General features: G+C 48.8%; 2 protein-coding genes across 2 annotated transcripts in view; both read right to left on the bottom strand.

Annotated features, from left to right (window-relative positions):
• Positions 1-4,801: 4,801 nt before the first annotated feature.
• TALDO1 (transaldolase 1) lies at positions 4,802-12,324 on the bottom strand. The gene is made up of 8 exons (XM_074149144.1): positions 12,106-12,324; positions 9,400-9,523; positions 8,865-8,972; positions 8,023-8,154; positions 7,384-7,559; positions 7,017-7,214; positions 5,843-5,988; positions 4,802-5,157 (listed from the first exon to the last, which is right to left on the bottom strand). The coding sequence occupies exons 1-8, from the start codon at positions 12,200-12,202 to the stop codon at positions 5,125-5,127; spliced, it is 1,014 nt and encodes a 337-aa protein (XP_074005245.1). The 5' UTR covers positions 12,203-12,324; the 3' UTR covers positions 4,802-5,124.
• Positions 12,325-15,697: 3,373 nt separating this feature from the next.
• EPS8L2 (EPS8 signaling adaptor L2) overlaps positions 15,698-18,009 on the bottom strand; it is a 44,770-nt gene continuing 42,458 nt past the window's right edge. Inside the window, exons 17-19 of the mRNA XM_074148647.1 lie at positions 17,394-17,577; positions 16,427-16,559; positions 15,698-16,090 (exon numbers count right to left, since the gene is read on the bottom strand). Coding sequence (XP_074004748.1) covers positions 16,019-16,090; positions 16,427-16,559; positions 17,394-17,577 — 389 coding nt within the window. The 3' untranslated portion in view covers positions 15,698-16,018. The remainder of the gene's footprint in view (positions 16,091-16,426; positions 16,560-17,393; positions 17,578-18,009) is intronic.

The raw sequence follows: 18,009 nt of genomic DNA, 5'->3' as shown, positions 1-18,009 counted from the left end.
GTGCCCGGTAGATCTGAAACTCAGCCGTGTGCTTTGATTTTCATCCCCAGTGCCTCAAAGACCTTACAGCGAGGCTCTTCTCTTACTTACGGACCCTTAGGAATGAGTAATAAAACGTGCCGTAGGGAGACCGGAGCTGAGCTTGGGATTCTCTATCTTTTATTTTTCTTAATTAATTTGTGTTGAACCATTTTCTACAACTTTGTACTGAATATGACAAACTTTTTTTAGCCAAGCAGCAGCAAAATCACTGAAATTGGATATTTCATATTTTCTCTTTGAAATATACCTAGTATTTAATTTTAAAGCCTGCATGGAAAACCTAGGAGACAAAATTTGATCCCAAATAAAAGGTATTTCAGCTTTTAACTTCCATTTATTCTTCTCCTTCTAAGTCCCAAATTTATGTTTCATCATTTGCATGTTTTGTGGGTGGGTTTTTTCAGTTCTGTGAGCAAACCAGCAACGCTGTACTCGCCGGCTGTATTCCGTGCTCCTGAGCTACACTGGCTGCCCACTCTGTTAAACACAGTTTGCTTTCTCCGGTGGGTTTGTTTTCTTAATTATATTTCTGCCACTTCCCTGCCTGAGAATTACAGTGAAAAGAAGAGTTTGAAATGTCCACTCACTCGCTTGCTGAGCTCTGAGCACAGTCCGCTGCTGCTGGAGCCTCTAATATTTTCCTGAAAGTTTTTCTCTTGCAGGAATATTCCGGGACTCTGATTTGTGCCAAGATCTCTGCAGGCAGGCACTAATTGCACAGAAATTTGCGGGGTCCTGGTAAGTAGGGAAAGACCCAGAGGTTCGGGGAGATACAGCCTCGGTGCTGGCTCTTCTCCTGGCGTGGGGCCGGGGGAGCCCAGGTGAAGCCCCTCTCCTGGGGAGGGCCTGGAAGTTGGGCTCAGGTGAAGGTGGCGAAGGGAGGCTTTTTACCCCAAGGGGCTGGAAAGATTTAGTTTTTGTGGCTGGGAAGTAGTACTGCCTCTGGTGTTTAATAAAGGGTAAGGGCATTTTAAAATCAAGTTTTAAAGGGTTCTTTGGGATTTTCACCCCCCCTCCCCACATTTTCTTTGCCGCTGCTTGCTGACTCTAAGCTTCTCCTTGCGGCTGTGATAGCTAAAATCCTTTCTGGGGGACAAAAGACACCACCTGCTCCTAATTTCTTAACCTGAGGAGGTGTGGGGGTCTGGGAAACCACTAGGAGGAGATCGTAAACTGGGTTCAGACAGGATCCTGGGAGAGATCTCCTCATCCCCTGAAGAGGGATGGAGTTGAGGAAGCGATGGGGTAAAGGTGCTTTGTGTGACTGGATAAACAGATGTAAGGGCTGAAGGTTTATGTTGGTTGGTTTTCACTCCGTTTCAGAATGGATGTGGACTCCATACATCGGTCACCTCACAGCACCCAGCCTGGACTGAAGAGAAGAAGCCCCTGTGCCGAAGTGGGGAAACTGCAGCTGCCACCAGAGCAGGTAAGGGACGCCCCGACAGTGACCGTTTTATGTGTAACTGGTTCATCTCCTGCCCCCTCAGCTCCAAAGGGGACCATGTGTCTGCAGGCAAGCGGAGTAAGGTTTGACTGTTCCTGAGGCACCTTTTGCTCCTCCTTCCTCTTTCACTGTAGTATTTTGTTGTCTCTTGAGCAACCTTTGGAATGCTTCAGAGTTATGTTTGAACCCCATGGTGTTACTGACGCTGGCCAGCTGTGTCCCAGCTACGTGAGGTGACAGATCCCGTGGCTCTGCTGGTGCAGTGAGGGTGCAGGGCCCTTGCCTTATCCAGGAGGAAGAAGGGGTATTTCTCGCAGAGGCTCAAAGCCTCCGACAGCCCAGCTTCACGGCAGCAAGCCCCAAATTCTGTGCGCCTGAATTCCCACCCTGCCATGGTGCGAGGCTGGTTGCTCACAGAGAGGTGTTGGGTTACCAGCTCAGCAGGGTAATAAAGCTTTTACTGGGATCATAGAATCACAGAATGGTTAGAGTTGGAAGGGACCTTAAAGATCATCGAGTTCCAACCCCCCTGCCCTGGGCAGGGACACCTCCACTAGAGCAGGTTGCTCAAAGCCCCATCCAGCCTGGCCTTAAACACTTCCAGGGATGGGGCAGCCACAACTTCCCTGGGCAACCTGTTCCAGTGCCTCACCACCCTCACAGGAAAGAATTTCCTCCTAAAATCTAATCTAAATCTCCCCTCTTCGTTCCCCAAGTGACCAACTTTGATCTATAAGTATTTTAGGGCTGACTGGGAAATATTTTTAGAAAAATTGTCGGTTTCTTTCTGATTGAGAAAGCTCCAGAACAAAGAGGCTTCGGGGAAAGGGAAAGAGCAGCGATTTGTCAGCCAGACCTTGCCCGGGCACAGATCTTTGGGCTCCGATTGCCACACCTCTGAGAAGCTCGGTGGGGGAAGGAAGGCTCACGGTTTGTCAGGCTTCTGGTGTGAGTGCGCAAAAAGCAAATTTGCTGGTAATGGGGGAAAAAAACCCCCAAGGTTTTCCAGGCAGTCTGAAAGCTACTTGTGGACTGACCCTTTGCCAGTAGCAGCTAAAGCCTAGGGCAGATGCAGGAAGTGATGGTACCTCAGAGGCACAGCCAAGGTGTTTCAATAGACTGGTGTGTAGCTCTCCACGTTCTTCTGGAGAAAAGATGTGTTGGTGCCCCAGGGCTCTCTGACAACACCACATCGCCTTGGAATTAGTGGTTTTTAATGGGAAATAGGTACGAATCTCTGGAGAATGCCTCAGCTAAAGGAATGGACAAAAAGATGCCCGTTGATACCAGCGGGCTGGTAAACGCAAAGCTCAGACAGATGGACCTTCTGTGTTGCTTCTGGAATGAAGCTGGTCTGGGGATGGACCAGCCGGGGTCAGCGCTACCTCGGGCAGCGCAGCTTCTCCGCCGTGTAATCGTGCCTGAACACTTCCACCTGTAAGAATGCAGCAGCAGCCTAAAACACCTCCTACTTCTTTTGCTAAGAAGTCAGGCATTAGGGTGTGCTTGCCTTGGCGTAAGACAAGTCGTGGCAGGCTGAGAATCATCCCGCTGTCCAGGGGGAGTTAAAGCCCCTAGAGAGGCTTATCACCTGCCAGCGAACGGGAGGAAGAAAGAGAGGGAGACCAGCAACAGCCCCAGACCTTCCCCTTCAGAATATGGGAAATGCTTGAGCTCTTTGTCACCGACGTTGTGTTTAAAGTTCACAGTTTGCTAAATTAAGCGGGGTTGTTGCTGTGGGGAAATACTCTTATCTGGCTGAGGATCCCCATCCTACCCCGTCATCTGTTCTGATTATTGTAACAGCAGTTTTGAGAAAACATGCTGAAATGCCTGGTTGTGAGTTGTGTTGTCTTTCCGAAGTCATCTCTGGTTGCTCTGGCTTGTCGTGGCTGTCGCTGCTCTGTCCTCTCTGCAGCTGTGAGTGTCACAGTGGTGCTGTGCAGCGTGATTAAAGCTGTCCCAGGGAAGTGTAGCTCCGGACTGGCCCAAAGCCTCATCCTCTTACCTGAGGAAGTCATGGCTTCACACTTTTGTAACGGCTAACAGTCGGAGCCAAACTTGCCTGTTTGGGAAACTGTGGTCTGCTAAGAACCTCGTATCATATTCTGGAGCAGAAAACATGTTGAGAAAGCTGGATCCAAGGCCCTGCAGCCTCATCCTTGGAATTCAGTTTCCTTTTCAGCAGGATACAAATACTCTGTTAAGGGTTTGTAAGGACTGCAGTCATCTAAATCACAGCACACTCCGACTTGCAGTGGCAGCTCAGATGGCTGCGTGGGACAGCGTGGGTATCATTCGAGCTGGATACAGCGTGTGTGGATAAATATTGTAGCCTTAGTGCTGCCTTTCTTTTATTTTTTTTAATTAGGAGGTTAATTTTGGGCAACTCTATCAGGAAACAGTTAACTGTGTCTAGGTATAAACAGGAACCTCTTGTCTACTCTTGATGGAACTGGACCTATATAAACTAATAAGAGATATTTAATTAGTCTTAATGAAATACAGCATGAAATGTAATCAGATGCATCCCAACTTAATAGAACAGCCCTGTAATTGGCAAGTGCTGCATTAGGATTAGGTCATTCCTGAGGAAGGCTGGAAGCAGCAGCTTCAGAACAATGAGGAGAGGAGGGGGTGACAGAACTTTAAAAAAAAAACCAAACAAAACACCCCCACAAAAACCCCAAAGACAAAACCCCTTCGTTTGCGAGGTAGGGTTGGCAGCAATTCCATGACTGTTGCATAGAGAGAAGCAGTGACGCCTCCAAAGACAATATACCAAGCTCTGAGCAGCTGCCGGGGAGCTGTATCCACACGCTGGCTCTGTAAACTCAGATTAACCAATTGTCGAGTTATTTATTAACTGCTGGAGAGACTTAGTTACTTAATTTTGAAAGCGTAGCCTTCAGTAATATCAGGCGTAGTTGTAGCTTAGGCCTGTGTTGTAATCCCAGGGACATTTTTAGCTTCAATCAATTCCATGTTCTTGCCGTTACCTTGCTTTGGGTACACAAAACCGGTATTTGATAAAATTCCTAAAAATTGCTTATGATACAGCTTTCCCCCCTGTTAAAAAGCCTTGACACACTAATTATGATGACATTCAGCAGGTTTGCCAACCACCAAGTCCCTACTGCTGCCACCTTGGCTGCAGAACGAGGCCAGGAAGAGACTGGAGCCTAGTTGGTTTAATGTATATAATATATATATATATTATATATATGCATCTCAGATAAGAGTATTTGTGGGTTTGTACCAAGGAGGGCTTTTGAAGCCTGCGTCTTCTCTTTAATGACAATAAGACAGTATGAAAGACAAACCTCCTTTCTTAATGTGTTAGGAATGTAAACTTAATTAGGAATTTAATAAAAAAATTAAAATACTACATCAGGTGTCCCCTGCAGCAGGGAAATGAGCACGTTACAAGGAAAGTCTGTGTTAATTTTGCATGTATTGACAAAAGTGCCACAAAAATTTGAAATTCTATTTGTCCCTTTGCAAATTGATAAAAAAGCATCATACAGGAATCTATCCATACACAGCATGAGACTTTGACAGGTACGACATTTGTACATCCACTGAACCTCAGCTGATCCACTCAGCCTGGAGCACTCAGGGGCAGCCTGATTTTTCTACTTTCCATTTTCAGCGCTGAACATTCGCTCCTAGAAAGAGAGAAGTGAACAAAGAGCAGCTGAGTAAAGAGTTTGGGAACTGCGCGGCAGTTCTAGAGCTGCAGTAGAAGAAGCAGAGCTACAGCAAAGCAGGTTTAAGTCACTGTAAAGTAGTTGTCAGTCAGCAAGAACAAGTGCCTCGATCAGGTACACTCCATGTGTATTTTTTCCCCTCCCAAATTCAATTAATCATTTGAAAGACCCTCTAGAAACGAACAGAGGAGTTTCACAGGGCCTGGCTGTACTCAGCACATCTCTCCTTGGTGCCTCCTCGTGCCAAGTACAAGCATGATTTATTTCCATCTCACTCTGAAGATTATTTACGTGTCTTGCACCACTACTGACAGCGAACGAGTTCAGAATTAGACTTAAGGGACCGTTCGCTTTGCCAGTAGCCTTATCTTGATCAGCTGCCAGTCTAAACACTGCCTTGGGCCTCGCACAGCAGGTGTGGCTGTACATCTGGCATGAATTCTTTCTTGAGATGCAGTGAAGTTTACCAAATTCCCTTAATTTATGTGGGCAGTTTGCTACAGCCTCTCCTAGATAAGGCCTGTATAAAAACCTGATGGGACTTGCTCACAGGTTCCTAATCCTCAGCCGTGCCATGAGGAACTGTGCCATAGCTGCGGGACGTGGGGGAACGCGAGGGGTGGCAGGATGATATAACATCTACCTTTAACATCCTCTCCAGCTTAATTGCATCTGCAGCAAACTTTCGGATCCCATCGGACAGTTTCTCCACAGCCATTTGGTCTTCGTTATGGTGCCAGCGGAATGCCTTCTCATCCAGGTGGATCTTCTCAAGCGGACAGGCCTGAGCTGTGCAGGGGGAATTGAAAAAGAATCAAAGCCATATTAATCAGATTATTATCAAACACCACAGGCTTTCCTAAAACAGTCTCAGGGTTCTGACCATTTCCAGCTGTTGAAAAATTTCAACCACCGCTTTTAACACGACTTATTACAGGAGCACACTTCGGGGTGCAAGACTGAAAATGCTCCTGGTCTGGCTTTTTGGGGGGGAAAGTAGCCTGGATGATCAGTTTCTCTGAAAACACGATGTTTTTGTGTCTGCCATTATCTTGTATCTGCTTCCCAATGGCACGGTACTTTCAGGCCTATTCTCAAGACTTATGCAACAGTCCTACTGCAGCGAGACATTCTAAGCAAATATGCCGAACAATTAGGTCTTTGATGATTTGGCAGTACCTAACAAAAGCTCGATTGAGAACAAGCCTCCAAGCAGCAGCCCATGGCTACAGCTGTGCACAAATCTCATTTTCTGAGTTGTAAAGTAGCATTTTAATAAGGCAACAGAAAAGCAAGAGTAGTGCAATGGGAACAGATGTTTAAAACTACGGTGGCACGGGATCACTTAGATCAAGTCACTTAATTTGTGATTGATTTCTAGAGTTTTTGGAGGAAAACACTCCTTTTAGCATGTCTGGAGCTAACTGCATCACTGATACAATATTAACAGAAGATTAAACTAGGATTGGCGTCTTTGCTAATATTCAGTAAAACTTCATTCCAATCATACGAAGTGTAAAGTTCCTCCTTCTGCTCTCCCTCTCCTCTCAGGAGAGGGGGCACCGTATTTATGCACGCTCAAAGCCCATCGTAATTGCAATTAGTGACCTCAGTGAGACCCCAAACACTAACAAAGTGACTGTGTGTGTCAGCAGCTGTAGCTGTACCGTTGTAACGGGGCTCCAGTATTTCCTGTAGAGAGGGGCGAGGAATTCCCCTTAGAGCAGCACGGAAGCAAGAACCCCTGAGCTGAGGGGAACCACACCGTTGAAGAATGGGAGGCTGAGGAAGCCTGTGTCACATGGAAGGAGACTTACCCTCCTTTATACTGAGCGTGGGAGTTAACTTGACGTACTCTTTGCTGAGCTCTGCCAAAAGCTTGGGTGAAATGGTGAGATAGTCACAGCCTGTGAGCGCTTTTATTTCTCCCGTATTTCGAAACGAAGCACCCATCACGATGGTTTTGTAGCCAAACTTTTTGTAATAGTTATAGATCTTAGTGACACTCTTCACTCCTAAAAAGGAGAGATCAGCAGCTTTCAGAAGAATTTGTTTGAAGTACAAATGATTATTTAGAACATGCTCAAAATGAACATTTTTTTCATGAGAGGATTTATTTGAGTAAATGGCAGTTTGAATGAGAGGCTATTGTATTTTTAACAATATGTTAAAAGGAGAGTCTACCTGGATCCTCCGAAGGCTCATAGGTTTTCTTATCTCCATTTGCAACGTACCAATCCAGGATACGTCCTACGAACGGGGAAATCAGAGTGACTCCGGCTTCAGCGCAGGCAACTGCCTGGGCGAAGGAGAACAGCAGGGTCATGTTGCAGTGAATCCCGTACTCCGCTTCCAGCACCCTGCAGACACAGCCTGGCTTGAAACAGCACTTTGCTCACCTACTCAATTCATAGCCTAGTTACGAGCTAGTAAGTTAAAACTACCGCATTTCTTGAGTTAAATTAGGAACGTGGTACAGTTTATAAGCTTTTGCATTTTAAGCTAACAGCGAATGTTTTGCGCTGCCAGACTTTGCTTTATTTAACGCTGTTCCCTGAACAAAACGCAGACAGTTTCGCGTGATATTTCAGGAAACTCTTGTTTGTGGCCTGGCCCTTGTATGAACAAACTTTTCCTGTTTCATCAGAAAGCTGTAGCAGAGCACCCAGCTTGGTAGCTGGAGCCCGAGGAACAGGTCTCCTGGTGCCGTGTTTTCAAAACAGTTCTTTACTGCAAGTGCAGAATGCGTTTGTCAGGTGCCTGCAAACAGGCAGAAGCGTGCTATGAATCAGCAAATCACAAACCAGGGACACAAATACTTACTTGCCAGCCTGGATTCCTTCCCACGTTGACGAGAGCTTTATGAGAATACGGTCTTTACCAATTCCTGCTTCCTTATAAAGGTCGATGAGGCGCCTGGCCCTTTGAATCATCCCTTCCTTATCAAAGGACAACCTTTGAAACAAGAGCAGAACTGCTTAGAACTGACTGGGTTGGTTTTTTTGTTTTGCTTTGTTTTGGGTTTTTTTTGTTTGTTTATTTAAATACTCTATCCCCCCAAACCACATTGAAAAACACTGTTTTATCAGCATTTATATGCCAATGGCAGGTTTTTGTTCTCAGAGATACTTCCTGGATTGCGAGCCCATCAAGCGGGTGTGTGACTGACTCACAGGATCCAGAGCTCAAGACAGCTTTCCTTGAAAAAGTCAGAGATTAAAGTTGTCCTCGAGTTTTTCATAACGAATGCAGAAGCTGAGCACGAGAAGTGAATTGGCAAGGAGCAGATTAACAGCTGACTCCTATGCAGGTCTTGAAATAAACTGCTAAACCAGATTTCTTGGTAAATGGAGAACACAGAAGATTCTCAAACAGAAGAGAACGAGCAAAACTCTTAAGTCTGCTGGAAACGTGAGGTTTCTCTTGCTTAAGGACAAAGAGGAAGATGACAAAAATCCAAGCTCGGTATTACTTGTTTTTATAAAGTTTTGTCACCAAGTTAAGTTATAATCAAGCAAAGTGAAATCCATGCTCTAATTAAACATTAACTCCTGATAGCCCTAAAGCAGTGAGCTGTCTAGTCAAGAGCATCTTCCTCCAACTCCCATCATGTCTCTTTTTGTATGTACAAATATCCAGGGTAACCCAGAAGAAGAGGAGCCAACCTTGCATCTACTTCTGTGGACACGCGGCCAGGTATCCTCTTCAGGATTTCAGCTCCAAATAATACAAAAAGTTTGTCACAAGCGTTTTTGATCTGTTCCTCTTCTGACCTGAAAAACATACAGACCAAAATAGTTTCTATGGGAGGGGAAAAAAAAAAAAAAAAAAAAAGTGCCTTCACACCTTGGCATGGATTTGAAGATCAAATTTCACAGCTCATTTAACATTAAATTCCAGAGTTCAAGTAGCCACTTCTGCTCTGCTCCATGTTTACGTTCTGCCCTCGGTGTTCCACCAGCACTATTAGCCTTTGGATACTGTTTCCTAAAATGCTGTTGACTCACGAGTGTTTTCCTGAGCAGGAAACCAGCAGCAGATGTTTTTCTTTAAGGGTTGAGGCTTTTGGGGGCAGGAGATACACCCACGGATACATGCGGGGAAAACCTCAGTACATTGCTAGTAGTACTAAATGCTATTTATATAAATAAGGCATCTTAAATATAGATCTACCGAGATTAAAAAACCCTCTTTACTTACCCGCCAAGTTTTTTCCCATAGGCAACAGCATCATCCACCAGTTCCTGGTAGGCTGGCATCTGGGCAGCAGCCAGGATCAGAGACGGGTTGGTGGTGGCATCCAGGGGCTTGTACTCATCAATTGCTGGGGAAAGAAAACCAGCCTGTGTAAAACAGCCAGCAGGCCCGAGCGATTGCAAGGATTTTGCTCAAAGAGGCGAGAATGGGAAGGCTTACGGCTGTAGGGTAGCGGTGTTGGTGACAGAGCCGATTGTGCACAGAGATGTTTAAATACCGCCGCCAGAAATACAGAACAAGGGGAACAGAGCTGCTTTTCTTACTGCTTTTTAAAACTTTTTCACACAGTTGCAGACCATTTCTCAGTATCTGTTGTTGTAATTTCCTTGTACAACCAGGCTTCCTTCCCTGCAGGAGGTATTTGACCCTTTGGCTTACCTTAGGCCCTGGACTACACCTATTTGGGGTGATACCGGCTGTTTACAGGCGCAGGCTGTGGCCCTGGCATGCAGAGCCTGACTCAGCACAGGCAGGGGGGGGAGCCTCCGCGGGCCCTCCAGCGATCTCTGCTTCCAGAACACAGCTACACGGCAAAAATGCCAATATTTATTACCAGCTCCGTTTCCTCCGTGTTCTTCTGACAGGGATGGAAACCCAAGATAAAGAGTGCAAGTGTCTTTTCTCCGTAGCTCCCTGCTTGGTGATGATCGTGATGCCGGAGCGAGGCCACTCCAGACAGGCAGCTCCTTCAAAACACACTTTAATTCACGTGGATATCACTTAAAATAAAGCAGTACCCGCTGGAACTCAGTTCTGAAGCAGGCGCACAATTTTAGAGAAGTGTATTTTGACAGAGCTTATTACTCCTCTCCAGCCTTGCAGCATTTGAAGACTCTTACGGGTCTCTGGCAACATGCGTTAATTAATCTCGTTAAGTCTGTCACTGATGTTCCTCCCCCCGTCTTCCTTTAGGCCTGGCAGAGAGCAGAGCAGACCGGGTTCTAGCTGTGCAGCACAAGCTTTCGGTGGGGTCCGTGACCCCTGTGCCACCTTTCCACATGTGAGCACAAAAAGAGCCAGGCAAGAGAGCGAGCGTGTCCTGGTCCGGCTCCGGGAAGAGCCAAACTAGAGCAGCTCCTGGAGAAGCCACCGCTTACTGCAGGAACTCATGTCAGGAGCAATTCAAACCTGAATCTTTCCTGCACAGCACCGTGTGACACGTCTAGTGATAATCACAACTGGGAAGCGGCATTACCAACGCCGACACCGGGGTTTAGCCTGAAGAGGAAGGTGGATGGCGACTGTAGCCCCGTTTGGGCTGTGAGAAGGATCCAGAGGGGACACAAACAGCCAGAGAGCAACTGCAAACTGTTTCAGGAAGCTTGTTAGAACTTCCCAGTGAGCAGCGCTCAGCCTTGTTACTGTCACCCGTACGCAAACACCCTCTGCCTAAAGGGGCTCCAGGAAAGCTGGGGAGGGACCCTTGATGAGGGAGGGGAGCCATAGGATGAGGGGGAAGGGTTTGACACTGAAAGAGGGGAGATTGAGATGAGATCTGGGGAAGAACTTCTTTGCTGTGAGGGTGGTGAGAGCCTGGCCCAGGTTGCCCAGAGAAGCTGTGGCTGCCCCATCCCTGGAGGGATTCAAGGCCAGGTTGGAGGGGGCTTGGAGCAACCTGGTGTGGTGGGAGGTGTCCCTGCCCAGGGCAGGGGGTGGCACTGGGGGGGCTTCAAGGTCTTTTCCAACCCAAACCATTCTGTGATCTATGAAATCCTACAAGGCTAATTACCTGATCGCTTGGTGTTTCCAGCTCTCGATGCAGTGCTGCATCGCTGCTCCCTACCATGGCGGTTGTCACATCAGGCTCTTACAGCCCCAGGAGCAGTTTCTCCCTGACGTTCCGCGCATCCCGACCCTCGGAACCGGACAACCCAAAGCTTTCACAGACACGCGTTACCTCCAGCCAGTGCAAGGACATAAACACAGGCAGCGTCACCAGGGACGTGTCTGAGCTGCTGTCACCTCCCTGCGTTCTTAACCTTAAAAATATTCATTTAGGATATTTGACAGGTGCCGTTTAGGGTCGTTTGCTCATCACCTACGGGGCTGGGCGGGCGGGAGAGGGATCGCTGCGGGCTCGGTGATTAAGAAGCCTTCACCGCTCTGCCACAGGCGGGAGACGGGCCGGGAGAGCCGTCGGTGGGCCAGCGAGGGCTTGGGGACGAGGGACGCCCCTTGGGGACACCCGAAGGGCCCCTCCCGCCTCGGCGGGAGAACAGAAGCGCTCTGGCGTTATGCTCTTTGCTCCCCGGCCGCTTTCCTTCCGCCGTTTAGGAATAAAACCCCCGCAAAACGACAACAAACCGGGAGAGGCTCGACGCCTCCCGCCGGGATCGCGGATCCCGGGGAAGGCACCGGGAAACGGCCTAGACCTCCGGTGTCGTGTCCCCCCCACCACCACCACCCCGGGTCCCTCGTTAGGTAACGGCGCCTTGCCCAACGCCGGCCTTGCGCAACGCACCGGCACCGACCGGCGGCTCTCCGCTCCACACACACCCCCACGCACACCCCACACCCCCCCCGCCGCCGGGGTGGTTCGCTCCCCCCGGACGCTCGTTCCGCCGAACCGGGCGCGCCCACTCTCCACGAAGCGGGGGGGGGGGGGGGGGGAAGTGCGGTAACCAAAGGCCCCCTCCCGCCGCCCCTCACCGTTGAAGTCGCCGGTATCGGCCACCACGGTGGTGTGGTGCTTGAGCTGGTCCAGCGCCGACTCCATCTTCTGCCGTTTAACGGGAGACACCGACATAATCCCTTCTGGGGGGGAGAGGGGGGGGGCCCTCGCGCCGCCTATAAGGAACCCTGCGTGCCCTGAGGGGAGCCGGCCTGCGCGCGCACCCGCCGCTCCCTCGCTCGCGCCCGACACCCGCCGACCGCGGGGAGGGGAGGGGCGCGCACCCGCCCGCCCGCCCGCCGCCAATCCCAGCCCAGCGAGGGGAGGCGGCCAGCCAATCAGAAGCGCGAGAGGGGCAAGACGGACGCGGCCGGGAGGAGCCGGGGCGGGGCCTGGAGGGGAAGAAAGTTTCTGATTGGGTGGTTCGGCGGCTCGTGAGGGTCGGGAGGGGGTGGTCACCATGGCGACGGGGGATGCGGCTGCCCCTGGCCGCCATTGTCCCCGAGGAGGGAGAGCGCAGCGCGGCGCTCGGGGGAGCCGCTCTCCGGGTGGGTTGGGGCCGAGGGGTCCCTCCTGTCTCCGGGAGCTCCCGTGGGGCTTCCCCGCGGCCGGGCACGGCGCCGCCGCTCGGACGTCCCTCCCGCTGGGCCTCGCCGGTGACATAAGATGGCGGTGGGAGGGCTGGTGAGGGTGAGAGGCCTTCGCCCCGTTCGGCAGCCTTGGGGCGAGACTCCAGCCGCGCCGCGCCCGTGTTAACCCGTTGCAGGAGCCGGGCGGCGCGTTTCCTCCCTCGCCCTGCCGTGGCTGCAGCCTGCCCTACCCTGCCCGAGGGAGCCCCGAGGGGCCTGCGGCTGGTCATTCGCCTGCACTTCACTTCAGCTCTGGAGAAGGCGATCCCATTAACGTGGTTGTGCTTCTGGAGTAGGGAATGGGACTTGGCTGGAGATGCTGGAGAATCTGCTGCTTGGCTCTTTGGCTTGTGCTGGTTTTGTTTCATGTTGTTTCAACTGTGGAAGCTGCCACAGTAATTCCCCCTCCTGATATACAGGGATATGCTTTTGTACAACCTTCTCAACCCAAAGAGAAGATAATGGGAAGAGGCGTTACGTTAAAGCCCTGTTTGGATTCCATGAGGGTGTAGGAAACATGTTCTCATTGTCTCCGGAGCCCTTTGCCAAGGAGCAGGGGAGCCTCCCGTGTGTCTCCCTTCCCTTCCCTTTGTTCTCAGCCCTGCGTTAGCTGGCGGTGACCAGCCTTGGGCGGTTCTGGTTTGCCAGTGCATGATGTGGCCTTGGACAGTATCTGTGGAAATGCTGGTGTGTTGCCTGAATTGCATGTTCCAGAGGTAGGAGAGGTTTGTTCTCCAGGCTGATGAGAAAGGGGATGTTTTGGCTTCAGCTGGTAGCTTTCCCGGCATTTGATTACTCTCACATGTGGTATTTGTCACCTACCCCTGTTTTCACACGTGAATGATTACCAAGGCATTAACATCCTTCCTTTTGAACGGCAGCCCCCAGAAACCAAAGGAAATGTGGTTTCAGATGCTCCTGTGTGTCTTAGACTCAGAGCGACCAGTCGTTATGAAAAACAGCCTTTACCCACTGGTTTTGTGCCCTGTTGCTTTCATTTATATCCAAGTGCAAGAGACAGGGATGGAGTTATAAGTATAACTTAACTATTTTAATAAATCTTATACAGTGCATGGTTATATCATTTTATCCTTCGTTCAATTACATGAATGTACAGTACATTATAGCGTTATCTGCAGGCAGTACAAATATAACAGATGCACAGCTCAGTCATATGGAAATTTTTAAAAGTGACTTCTGCAGTAAGGTCTGCTGATACATTTATTTTACGAAATGCTCCCATGGCTCCCGGCTTTACAGAGCTGTCATGTAGGCTTCTATTATGATCCCAAGTAACTGTAATTCTGTGCAATTTGTTTTCCTTTATACCCAAAGACAAGAATGGTGGTGTGTTTCCTACCTCACCACTTGTTTCTATTTGCATTTTAGAAATCATTCAGCCTCCTGTGCTTCTAACACCAACGGTTTGCCAGCGTTCCCACCCTGCTTCCCATCCCCACCCTAATCCAGAGCCAGGGCTTCTCAGGAGGATTGTCCTCTTCATCCCTCCCTGACGAGGTGAGTGCCCTTTGCAAACTCCAGCCGCTGTGACTGAAAACAAGATCCTCCTCTGGAAGTTCCCTGCCAGCACCCTAATGCTGCTGCTGCTGCTAACAGTGTCCTATTTCAAGATTAAGGAAATATATCATCCCTTGGAAATTTTTTTTGGAAGAATAAAGCCAGAGTTGAGAGGTGCATCGGTATTCTCAGATGTAGACACGTGTTCCCCAGCTGCTGCTTCACAGCTTTTGCCATTAAATGTGCAAGGACAGGCCCAAATTGTGCAAAGACTTAGGCACGCGCTTAACATTGCCAGGAGGTGGGACCGGGCGGCACGTAAAGGAAAGCACATGTGTAAGTTTTTGTGGAGTCTGGGCTTGAATTCTCATCTGACCGAGGTGAATAAGAGAAAAAGACAAATTCTTCCCGCTCTGCGAGCAGTTCCTGTAGGTGTGTTTGCTTTACTGCATTCTTATCAAGTTGGTCTGTAAGTAAAATGTAGATCTAAAGCAAAGTTTGGCATGTGCCAAACTTGCTGTGGACAGGAAATCTACTACAGGCTTGCTTGAGCTTTTAAAACTTTCAGTAAATTATCGATGCATAATCAATTATGTCTCTAGGGGTGAGGAAAAAAAAATCCCTTTCCCTATGTGTAGATTGTAAGAGCGAGGGGGTATTTCACTAGATAGATATAAACATATGCACATAACGTTATTAAGAAAAAACAGGAAGTGAAGAACAACCGCCTCTACTAAACTAGATGACTTTTTTTTTTTTCTTGCGGCCATTTATTTTGTATTAAACCAGCCTTTCCAAGTGTGCTTTTGCTTCTCGGATATTTAGGAAGCATTTCAGCTTACTCTTTGCAAGGAAAATGTGAAGGTGGGGACGAGCGGTGAACACCCAGGAAGGGCTTTGGGTGTGACTGGGTTGGGAACAAACGGGCAGGGGTTTATCTTCCCCTTGTTTGAGGCCGGGCTTTGTTAATCCTGCGACTTTCCGAGAGAGGATCAGTGGCCAAGGTGAAGGGCTGCCCTGAGCCCCGGCCTCTGCGTAAGCGGGGATGATCAGGCTGAGCTCACCTATTTGCGGCTTCAAATCACTTGTCACTCGGCTCCTGCTCGTTATTACGCAAGGAAAGCCCCGTTTCCAGCGTTCAATGACAGCACTAACTGGTACATGTGTTTAGCAGCCAGCCTTAGGTAATGTCTGTTGCAATTCAAGCCTCGTCCAACGAGGGGGCACAGGGGGACAGAAGAAGGACAGTGAATTGTCACAAGGCTAGTGGGCTGCGGGCGGTATCTGCCACAGAGAAGGAAGTGAAAAATGGGGGGAAAGACATATTTCTGTGGTCCAGACTCTCTAAACGTTCAGGCCGGCTTGTTCTGGGCCATGTGCCGTGTCCTCTCTTCCCGAGCCCCCCTTGGCCAGGGGGTGGGAGCAGGTACAGCCCTTTGAGAAAAGCTTTGTGGGGTCTTTGTTTTTTTTTTTTTTTTTTTTTGCTTGAATCCAGCCATTGTCATACGTTCAGACACGTGAGACCTCTGATCTGCTCTGATGGCGTGCACATAAAATTTCAGTATAAAATATATAGTTATAAAAACAAAAAAAAAATACTTCATGCAATATTAAAACACCTTTCCCAATGGGACATGGTCTTATTGTCTACCCTTATCAGCAGTGCTCAAGAAATTGTCACTTTGATGGCAATTAGACTGCCAAGTGTGGAGCACTGCTGTCTCTTGCCTGGCCTGGGGATCATCGCTTTCATTCCCTTTTTCTGTACTACTATGACTAATAGCTGAAATAAAGCAGATAGATTTTAATTAGCGGAATCAATCCTTTCCTGGCGACGCTTCATGATTTCTTGGAGCTCCGACTCCCCTCTGCTTTTCTAGAATGGAAACAAAAGAGGAAGTTGGAATTTTAACTTCAAGCTGTAGTTAAATTACAATATTTAACTCATGCTGTAAAAGTAGAGGTAGTTTCACAGGGCTGAGCGATACCGGTAAGCAGGCAGATCTGTTAGAGGAGACGGGGTGATCTGCCTTACAGATTGGGGGCCTTTTACCTTAAAAGGCTTCTCAGCATTTTTAGGTGGTGTGTTTTTTTGGTTGTGTGGGTTTTGGGTGTTCTGTTTTTTAAATTGTATTTCTTAAAATGTCTGTTTAATGGGATATCTGGCCCATTAAGGGCACCCAGTCAGGTAGTTGTGCAGAAAGCTACTTACCTCCAGTTGGTTTTTCTCCACTGTGATTTTACTGTACACTCTGTTCCCCTCATCGCCGCACACTTTCTTCAGCTCCTCTCTGTTGAGGGAGAAGAGCTGAGCTCCAGTGAGGATGCCGAGGTGTTCCACTGTCCTGGGAAGACACAAGGCGAGGAGATGATAATCGTGCTACGCGTGGCCTCTTGCCAGGGGTGAGGAGTCAGGGATAAAAGGGCTGGGAGCAGCTGGAATGCAGGACCGGGACTGTATCGCATGTGCCAAGGTGGCTGCCATTGGGTAACCCAAGCTCTGGGAGGAGTAGGTGAAGCCGGTGTCACCCTGGCATCCCCGGTGTCCCCAGCCCCGTGGGTACTGCAGCGGTTTCACTCCAGTTGCATGGGATTTGGGGGAGCAATGCTCTAACTCCTCTCAGCTCGCTGTGCAGAGGGGGAGCTGTAACTCCTCACCCTCCACCACCTGCAGCTTCTTGCTCCTTCCCTGGTGGCTGGGAAGATTTGCTAGTCCCAGCTCAGCATCTGGCTCTTCCTCAGAGATACTTCAGGAGAGCGTCTCCAGAGACAGGCAGTCACCTGGAGTTTGCCTTTCAGGCCATGGGTTAATTAGTTAATCGGTTATTTTTCTCTAAGTTCAGCACTCTGACCTGGCTCACCGAGGCCGGGGGTAGGACTTTGTGCAGCGTTTGGCTGTGACTTGTATGGATAAGCAAGACCAATCCTTTATACCTACTCCTAGGACTTGTTGCACCATAAGACAAGGTTTATTTGAGTGTATAAGAAAGGGATTAAGTTTGGGCTCTGAACGTACTGGTTATATAGCCTGGGTTTAATATGATTGAAATCTAATTTGCAACACAGGCTCTCTAAGTAAATATGAGTGACTCGTAATCCGGTGGAAATGTTAAGCTGCCTCCCCCACTCCTTTTTAAAGGAAGGGCCAGCATTTCATACGGTGGTAAAGCAGATCTTACTCTTTGCTGAACGACTTTGCCTCCAGCCAAGCTTTGACTTCTTCGGTGCTGGATTCGAAGGTGAGGGGCACGAAAACTTCCTGAGGCTTTTCCACTTTGAAATTCCTCTGGGGAGGCTGGATTTTATTGTTTGTGATCTTCTTTAGCAACTCATCGTTCAGCTCGTCCATTTGGTGAATAAGTTCTGGGGAAACAAGGCAGAAGGTAGAGAGCAGGGAATGAAATCCAGTCTACAGTCACAAATCCGATTAAATTAATGTGTTTGCCGGGAAATTGTAAGGAAGATGAGAATGTGGCTCGGTATTTTTATTAACTCTGAAAATACACCGAAGGAAAGTGCTTACTTTTGTGTTTTAGTTCTAAAGAACAAGCTTAAGTGCTTTGTTAGAGCAATAGGTTGAGCAATGATGTTTTGACTTTCAAACTTCCATCGGGAACAGATGTGTAAAGGGAGATCCCCATGGTTTTGGAGGCTTTGCTGGAGCAGGGTGAGGGACTCTCCCCTTCCCTCCCAGGCCAATACTCTCAATTTCCTTCAGTTTTGGAAACCTCTCTTTCTCTTTGGGAGAAACCCAAAGATTTCTGCAGTTCTCCAGAATGATGGAGAGGAGGAATC

The sequence above is a fragment of the Numenius arquata genome, chromosome 6 (genome assembly GCF_964106895.1).
Source record: "Numenius arquata chromosome 6, bNumArq3.hap1.1, whole genome shotgun sequence".
Lineage (NCBI taxonomy): Eukaryota > Metazoa > Chordata > Aves > Charadriiformes > Scolopacidae > Numenius > Numenius arquata.
Note: the sequence above shows the minus strand (reverse complement) of the source record. Positions and strands in the feature narration are given on the sequence as shown.

Bases quoted from the DNA above. Each gene is read 5' to 3' on its own strand.
- TALDO1 (XM_074149144.1), bottom strand. From the start codon at position 12,202: ATGTCGGTGTCTCCCGTTAAACGGCAGAAGATGGAGTCGGCGCTGGAC. The intron at 7,215-7,383 runs GTAGACTCTCCT...TCTCCTTTTTAG, and splicing joins TGAGCCTTCGGAGGATCCAG to GAGTGAAGAGTGTCACTAAG. The intron at 5,158-5,842 runs GTAGATGTTATA...CTCTCTTTCTAG, and splicing joins AGCTGGAGAGGATGTTAAAG to GAGCGAATGTTCAGCGCTGA.